The 7601-nt window shown below is 40.6% G+C and overlaps 1 protein-coding gene across 1 annotated transcript; it reads left to right on the top strand.

Annotated features, from left to right (window-relative positions):
* The first annotated feature begins 496 nt into the window (after nt 1–496).
* On the top strand, nt 497–5917 carry LOC142228573 (uncharacterized). The gene is made up of 2 exons (XM_075299041.1): nt 497–900; nt 5881–5917. Exons 1-2 carry the CDS (start codon nt 497–499, stop codon nt 5915–5917), a joined length of 441 nt encoding a protein of 146 aa, XP_075155156.1.
* Nucleotides 5918–7601: the final 1684 nt, after the last annotated feature.

The raw sequence follows: 7601 nt of genomic DNA, 5'->3' as shown, positions 1-7601 counted from the left end.
GATTATTTACAAAAACAAACCGCCATCTCAAGAGAAATACACAAATTTTCCCTCGTCGGAAAGTTGTTATTATTGATGACTTCTGGCAGGCAGATTTGGTTGAGATGGGAAACTATGCAAACCTAAATAAAGGATTTAAATACATTCTCACGGTCATTGACACATTTTCAATGTATGCCTGGGTGGAACCACTTAAAACAAAAAATGCATCCGATGTATCTAAAGCTTTTCAGAAGGTATTGAGTATGAAACGACTACCGAAAAACTTACACACAGATGATGGTAAAGAGTTTTTTAATAAGGACTTATGAAAAAATATTCAATAAATCACTACTCCACATATAGTGTTATGAAAGCGTATATTGTGGAACGCTTTAACCGTACTTTCAAAACATTACTATTCCGAGAATTTTCATATAATGGATCATATAAATGGGTTAACATATATAAATGTATAGTTTACAAATACAATAGAACAGTACATCGAAGAATAAAAATGGCACCGATCCATGTAAATCCAGATAATGAGCAAATGTTATTAAACACTGTTTATAATAATCTAAATATATATAAACCGTCTCAATTTCATGTTGACGATTATGTACGTATAAGTAAATACAAAAACATTTTTGAGAAAGGTTATACGCCCAACTTCAGTACCGAAATTGTTCGCATACGATCTATACGAAACACAAATCCCAGCACATATCTATTGGAGGATTATCAACGAAACCCCCTAAAAGGTGGATTCTATAATGAGGAAATACTTCGCACTCATCATTCTGATGTCTATATTGTTGAGAAAATTATTAAAACAAACGGACAAATGGCATATGTTAAGTGTCTAGGATTCCCCGATGAACATAACTCCTGTTTTCAACCGGCGAACGGAACGGACGTGTTTTTTAATAGCGGATAAACTCATCGTAATAGGTACCAACTAAGAATTTCAAGTGTGGTGGGATATTAAGCCACCATGCAGCGAAATTCAAAGTCATCCACTGGGTTGCTAACTTCAGGGCCCAGTGGACGGGTATCGACTGGAGTTATAAATCTGGGCAATGACCAAGAGTTAGACCCAATTAGTCGACCTGTAGACGGGTCGACAGGTGGCGACACTCTGACAAGTCGAACTTTTTCTAAGGTAACGACATCAAAAGGAGGTAATCCCTCACGAAAGAGATTCAAGGAACGCAGAAATGCTTTGTTTATCCTAAAGAAGTTAGGATCAGTCGACCCAAGCACGCTGTCGGGTAAACAAAGCGATTCCTTAAAATGGGCTCAAGGAATTCTTGAGACTGGAAAAAGTGAACGATCGCCGGGTGAGCTGCCATCCTCCAAAAGGGATCAAAGATCGTTTGCCTCAGTTGCTAAAGACAGCCTTGTGATGGCTATCATTAACAAAGGAGCATTGGACGGTATGGTTCCAAAGCAAAAGTGGGGGAAATTGAGAATGCTCTGTCTGTCGAGTACTCACAAGAGGCTGGTTGGTATCAAGGACGATTTAAGCTAGTCGCATTTGAGGACCAGAGGTCTATAGAATGTTTTAAAGCTGCTCTGATACTAATTGGTGAAGTTTGGGAAGGAGCTGCTCTAGAGTGAGTCGAGAAGAAAGACATACCGGCTAGACCTAGAGCACATGCGTGGATACCTGCAAACCCTTCTGACCCTGAATCTATTTTAAATAGGCTGAAACGATGCAATCCAGATCTTCCAATAGCTGATTGGAAGGTTGGCCGTTTGGATGAAGTGGATGGACCAAGACGGCATGCAGTGTTTATATTGAACACTCAGTCTTTGCCACATCTAGCAAAGTCTCAGGGCCGTGTATGGTATGGCTTTCATTATATCCAAATTAAGGTATATAAAAACGATCAGCTAAAGGATTCAGAAATGGACAAGCCTCTGTCTGAATCAGAAGAAAGCGGATCCTCTTGCGAAGTCGAGGGAGATACCAAAGTTGAAGACATGGATAGATTCCGTATGCGTGAGGAAAGGTTTCTACTGCCTCAGAACTTACCAATGTTGAACCTATGGTTATTGCGAGAGTCACCGAGATCTCTGAAGAGAACATTCTTGATGACTCGATTGAAGCGGCTGATGTGACGGTTGTTGAAAATCTCGATGGTCCTACGGATCCTCCAGATAAATCTTCATCATTGTAAGGCTGCATGTGCTACCTTAAAAATTCTCCTGATGAAAGGGGACATAGACATAGTTCTTGTTCAAGAACTATATGTTTATAGAAACAATATATTTGAATTAAGTACTCCGGGGTTCAAACTATTGCAGTATACTGGTAATGATGTAAATCGAGCCTGTATATTTGCTAAAAACGAGCTTAACTTGTTTCTGCTTCCTTCAATGTGCAATGCAGACACTGTCGTTGCCAATTTAGAAATAGCCAAATGCAAATATTGGGTATCTTCGGTCTACATGGGACATGATAGGGAGATGCCTCCATGTGCCGTTAAGACCTTATTTGGGGAGTCACTGAAAACAAAGACAAAACTCATTATGGGATGCGATGCGAATGCGCATCATAGTATATGGGGAAGTAGTGATACTAATGCAAGAGGAGAGTCGCTAATAGAGTTTATTTTGCGTACTAAGCTGGTAGTTTGCAACAAGGGAGATGCCTCAACCTTTGTCACTAAGAAGAGGCAAGAGGTTTTGGACATCAACTTGGCCTCGCAAGAACTGAATGAAATGATATCTGAGTGGCAGGTTTTAAGTGAACACAAGTTCTCAGATCATCGCTACATCAGTTTCAAATTTGATGTTCATACCACCAAGACCATATTTCCGCCAAATGTTAGGAAAGCTGACTGGAATATGTATAGGGAATCGTTCAATATGATGATACCGGAAATAACAGAGGCAAATATGAGAAATGTGCAAGATTTTGAAAACGCAGTGGAGCGGATTACTAAGGCATTCAACATTTCACTGAAAGCTGCATGCCCTAGAGGGAAGCCAAGGGGGAAAATCGACCACCATGGTGGTCTACGGAACTAAGTAATATGAGGAAATCCTGCAGGAAGCTCTTTTACAAGGCAAAGTCCACTAGTGCCCCTGAGGATTGGGACGCTTACAAGAAGAATCTGAGAGGATACGAGCGAGAACTGAGAAATGCTCAGCATAACTCTTGGAATGATTACTGCAGCAGTATTGAGAATACGTCCGAGGCTTTCAGACTACGGAAGGTTCTAGCATCAAACATCGGAGGGCAATTGGACAACGTCCAGTGAGGAGACGCTGGAGGTACTATTGGACACACATTTTCCTGGAAATCAGACGGTTGAACCAGGTTCTGGCGGTGCCACAGTGGCTCAGCGGTCTTTTCTTATCGCGGTAATTGTATCGGAATCTAGAATAAGATGGACGTTAAATAGCTTTGGACCATTCAAATCTCCCGGACCTGATGGAATTACTCCGGCGGTGATGTCGGCGATATATAAAGGATGTATCAACTTATCATATATCCCAGGAAAGTGGAGGGAAACAAAAGTCGTTTTCATACATAAAGCGGGAAAAGCCTCTCACTCGAGGGCGAAGGATTTCCGACCAATCAGCTTATCCTCATTCTACTTAAGACTCTGGAGAGGATGATAGATATTTACCTTAGAACTAGCATCGATTCAAGTTTGCTCTCGAAACGACAACATGCATACTCGAAGGGCAGGTCTACTGAGACCGCATTACATAAACTAGTCAGCTTTATTGAAAGCTCACTATCTGTCAAAGAATACACAATCGTGGCGTTTCTAGACATCGAAGGGGCGTTCAATAATGTCCATCCGAGCTCGATATTAAATGGACTGACAACTCTGAATGTTGATCCATGTATACTCAGGCTGTTTGACGAACTGCTAATGAAGAGACGTATTTCAGCCACACTAGGACAAGCAAACATACAAAGGTATGTGAACAGAGGCACTCCCCAAGGAGGAGTTCTATCACCTCTTCTTTGGAATGTTGCTATAAATAACCTTCTGGTTTCCCTAGAAAAAGAAAGGATAAAAGTGGTGGCATACGCAGATGATGTGGCTCTGGCAGTCAGGGGAAAATTCCCATACACAATCAGAGATATTATTCAGAGGGCCCTCCGGATGACTGAGAAATGGGCGAAAGACAAAGGTCTTGGGGTAAATCCTGCAAAGACAGAACTAGTCATTTACTGCAAAGATCGCAAAACTCCCACGGTTATGCCCATTTCCTTAGGGGGTATTGAAATTCCCTTTGGTGAGTGTGCAAAATACCTTGGCATTATTTTGGACAGGAAGCGGAACTTTAAGCTTAATATTGAAGAAAGGGCGAGGAAAGCCACGGTAGCTTTGTACTCGTACACAAAGGCAATAGGAAAAAAGTGGGGATTAAAACCAAACATTTTGCATTGGCTATACACGGCAGTGGTTAGACCTATAATGCTATATGGTGTTGTAGTCTGGTGGCCGGCACTTCACCAGCCAACAAGTTCAGCGTATGGCGTGTTTGTGTATCTCAGGCGCATTCAGCAAGACAGGAACAAATTCCCTTAATGTCATGCTGCATCTATTGCCTTTAGATATTTTGGCCAAACAGACAGCTGCAACAACGGCTGTACGGTTGCGCGAGGTATCGCTGTGGTAGAAAAAAAGTTACGGTCACAATTCGGTTCTCAAAATAATGCCAGATGTGCCTAACGTAGTGGATTACACTTCGGCGAGTCCACTTTTCGACAAAAAGTTTGAGACTCTAACCCCCAACAGTGAGGCGTGGTGCACAGAGACCCCGGGGAGTAAAGAATATATAGATTTCTACACTGATGGCTCCAAATTGGATGGACAATTGGGTTTCGGAGTATATTCTAATGATCTGGAACTTCGAATAGCGAATCACTGTACCTAATCACTGTAGCGAATCACTGTACCTAATCACTGTAGTGTTCTTCAGGCTGAAATATTAGCAATAAGAGAGGTGGCGAATTGGCTGAGAAGTAATGTTCCAAAAAATGTGGGCATTAATATGTACTCAGACAGTCAACCTGCAATAAAATCCTTGGACTCTGTGTTCCTCAACTCGAAAACTGCCATCGACTGCCGCAAATCTCTCAATGAGATGGCTGAGCAGTACAATATTCGCCTAATATGGGTGCCTGGCCATAGGAACATACCGGGGAACTGCGAAGCGGATGAGTTGGCAAGGCTAGGGACTACCTAACATATTCCAGGGGAACTTGAATCTGTTGGTATGCCCCTGGCTTCCTGCAAGCTCATGCTGCGTGAGTAGGCTGTTATGATGGCAAATGTTCGATGGGAGAATTACAAGGGCTGTAATGACAACAAGCAAATATGGCCCCATTTCAACTTAAACCGCACACTAGATATGCTAGTGTTCTCGAGACGTCAGATATCAGTCCTGATATCTGCTATAACGGGTCGCTGCCTGATAGGCGATTTTGCAAAAACTGAGCTGTCATGATGCGGAGGAAAAGGAATCAATTAAACACCTCTTGTGTGAGTGTCCTGCATTTTGTGTAAAGCGCAAGCAACTTTTAGGAGCATATAGCTTCAGATTACTGGCGGATCTGGAAAACGTTAACTTAAGCAGTCTGTGGATGTTTTTGGAACAATCTGGTTGGTTCAACAAAGAAAAATAATCAAGAAGGTTCAGCGGTTAAAACTAGAAGTGCCCATATGTAATATGTACTTTTAGTTAATGTGGTATCCCAATGGACTGAATAGTCTAAGTGAGCCTGAATCTTAATCGGGCTGCCACTTTAACCTAACCTAACCTATCCTAACTCCTGGATAAATAAGAATGATATATTATAACCAACCCTTTATTTAATAATAAAATTCTAATACAATTGCAAATTGTTATTCAATTGTTTTTTAGTTATTACAATGTCAATAACGTTAGCATTGAGCGGTAAATCATCGGTTCTCACCACTCACTATTTTCCTCCCATTCAGCTTGATGGGGAATATGTGTGTGCTTTAGTTGATTTCCATTCATATAATTCAATACCAAGCGTTGACTACGAAAACAACTTATTTCATATTGGAAATGATTTAATTGAAATTCCAATTGGTTCGTATGAACTGGAAGATATTGATAGCTACATAAAATATGAATATGCCCAAAAAAATCGCAGCAAAACTTTGGAGATCGCGGCTAACAACAACACACTTCAAATTGAAGTTTATTTGGAACTTTTCGCGTTTATTTCATCGAAATGTATTGACAACATCGCAAAATGTCACGAAATGATTACATATAAAGGGTGATTTGTTAAGAGCTTGATAACTTTTTTTTTTAAAAAAACGCATAAAATTTGCAAAATCTCATCGGTTCTTTATTTGAAACGTTAGATTGGTCCATGACATTTACTTTTTGAAGATAATTTCATTTAAATGTTGACCGCGGCTGCGTCTTAGGTGGTCCATTCGGAAAGTCCAATTTTGGGCAACTTTTTCGAGCATTTCGGCCGGAATAGCCCGAATTTCTTCGGAAATGTTGTCTTCCAAAGCTGGAATAGTTGCTGGCTTATTTCTGTAGACTTTAGACTTGACGTAGCCCCACAAAAAATAGTCTAAAGGCGTCAAATCGCATGATCTTGGTGGCCAACTTACCGGTCCATTTCTTGAGATGAATTGTTCTCCGAAGTTTTCCCTCAAAATGGCCATAGAATCGCGAGCTGTGTGGCATGTAGCGCCATCTTGTTGAAACCACATGTCAACCAAGTTCAGTTCTTCCATTTTTGGCAACAAAAAGTTTGTTAGCATCGAACGATAGCGATCGCCATTCACCGTAACGTTGCGTCCAACAGCATCTTTGAAAAAATACGGTCCAATGATTCCACCAGCGTACAAACCACACCAAACAGTGCATTTTTCGGGATGCATGGGCAGTTCTTGAACGGCTTCTGGTTGCTCTTCACTCCAAATGCGGCAATTTTGCTTATTTACGTAGCCATTCAACCAGAAATGAGCCTCATCGCTGAACAAAATTTGTCGATAAAAAAGCGGATTTTCTGCCAACTTTTCTAGGGCCTATTCACTGAAAATTCGACGTTGTGGCTCGTTAGTAAGTCTATTCATGATGAAATGTCAAAGCATACTGAGCATCTTTCTCTTTGACACCATGTCTGAAATCCCACGTGATCTGTCAAATACTAATGCATGAAAATCCTAACCTCAAAAGAATCACCCTTTATATAGGCAACTAGTGGCTCCATTTACACACACGCATACATAATAATTAAATTGAAAAAGAAGAAGCAACAGTTATTTTACAAATAACTTTGGGTTTAAAAAATTTAATTTTACAATGCTGGATTTTATTTTTTTGAACAATTAATTCTTGTGATTCCATTCATTGCTACCAGGGCTGTGGAGTCGAGTAAATTTTGCTCGACTCCAGCATTTCTTATTAGCCTCGACTCCGACTCCGGAGTCGACTCCAGGTGGTTACCTAAATCTCATTTTAACAGTAATCCAATTGTAATTTTATACCTCATTCACATTACACTTCCAAAATCCACTTTTACTAGATTTCAACTGTCATTTGCCTTATAAAAAGTAGATTTCAAATCTCGAAAATGTAGATTTCGAGCA

The sequence above is a fragment of the Haematobia irritans genome, chromosome 1, assembly GCF_050003625.1.
Source record: "Haematobia irritans isolate KBUSLIRL chromosome 1, ASM5000362v1, whole genome shotgun sequence".
Lineage (NCBI taxonomy): Eukaryota > Metazoa > Arthropoda > Insecta > Diptera > Muscidae > Haematobia > Haematobia irritans.
The sequence above is the reverse complement of the archived record's forward strand: the minus strand, read 5'-3'. Positions and strand labels throughout refer to the sequence as shown.

Bases quoted from the DNA above. Each gene is read 5' to 3' on its own strand.
- LOC142228573 (XM_075299041.1), top strand. From the start codon at position 497: ATGGCACCGATCCATGTAAATCCAGATAATGAGCAAATGTTATTAAAC. The intron at 901-5,880 runs GTTTTTTAATAG...ATTGTTTTTTAG, and splicing joins CCGGCGAACGGAACGGACGT to TTATTACAATGTCAATAACG.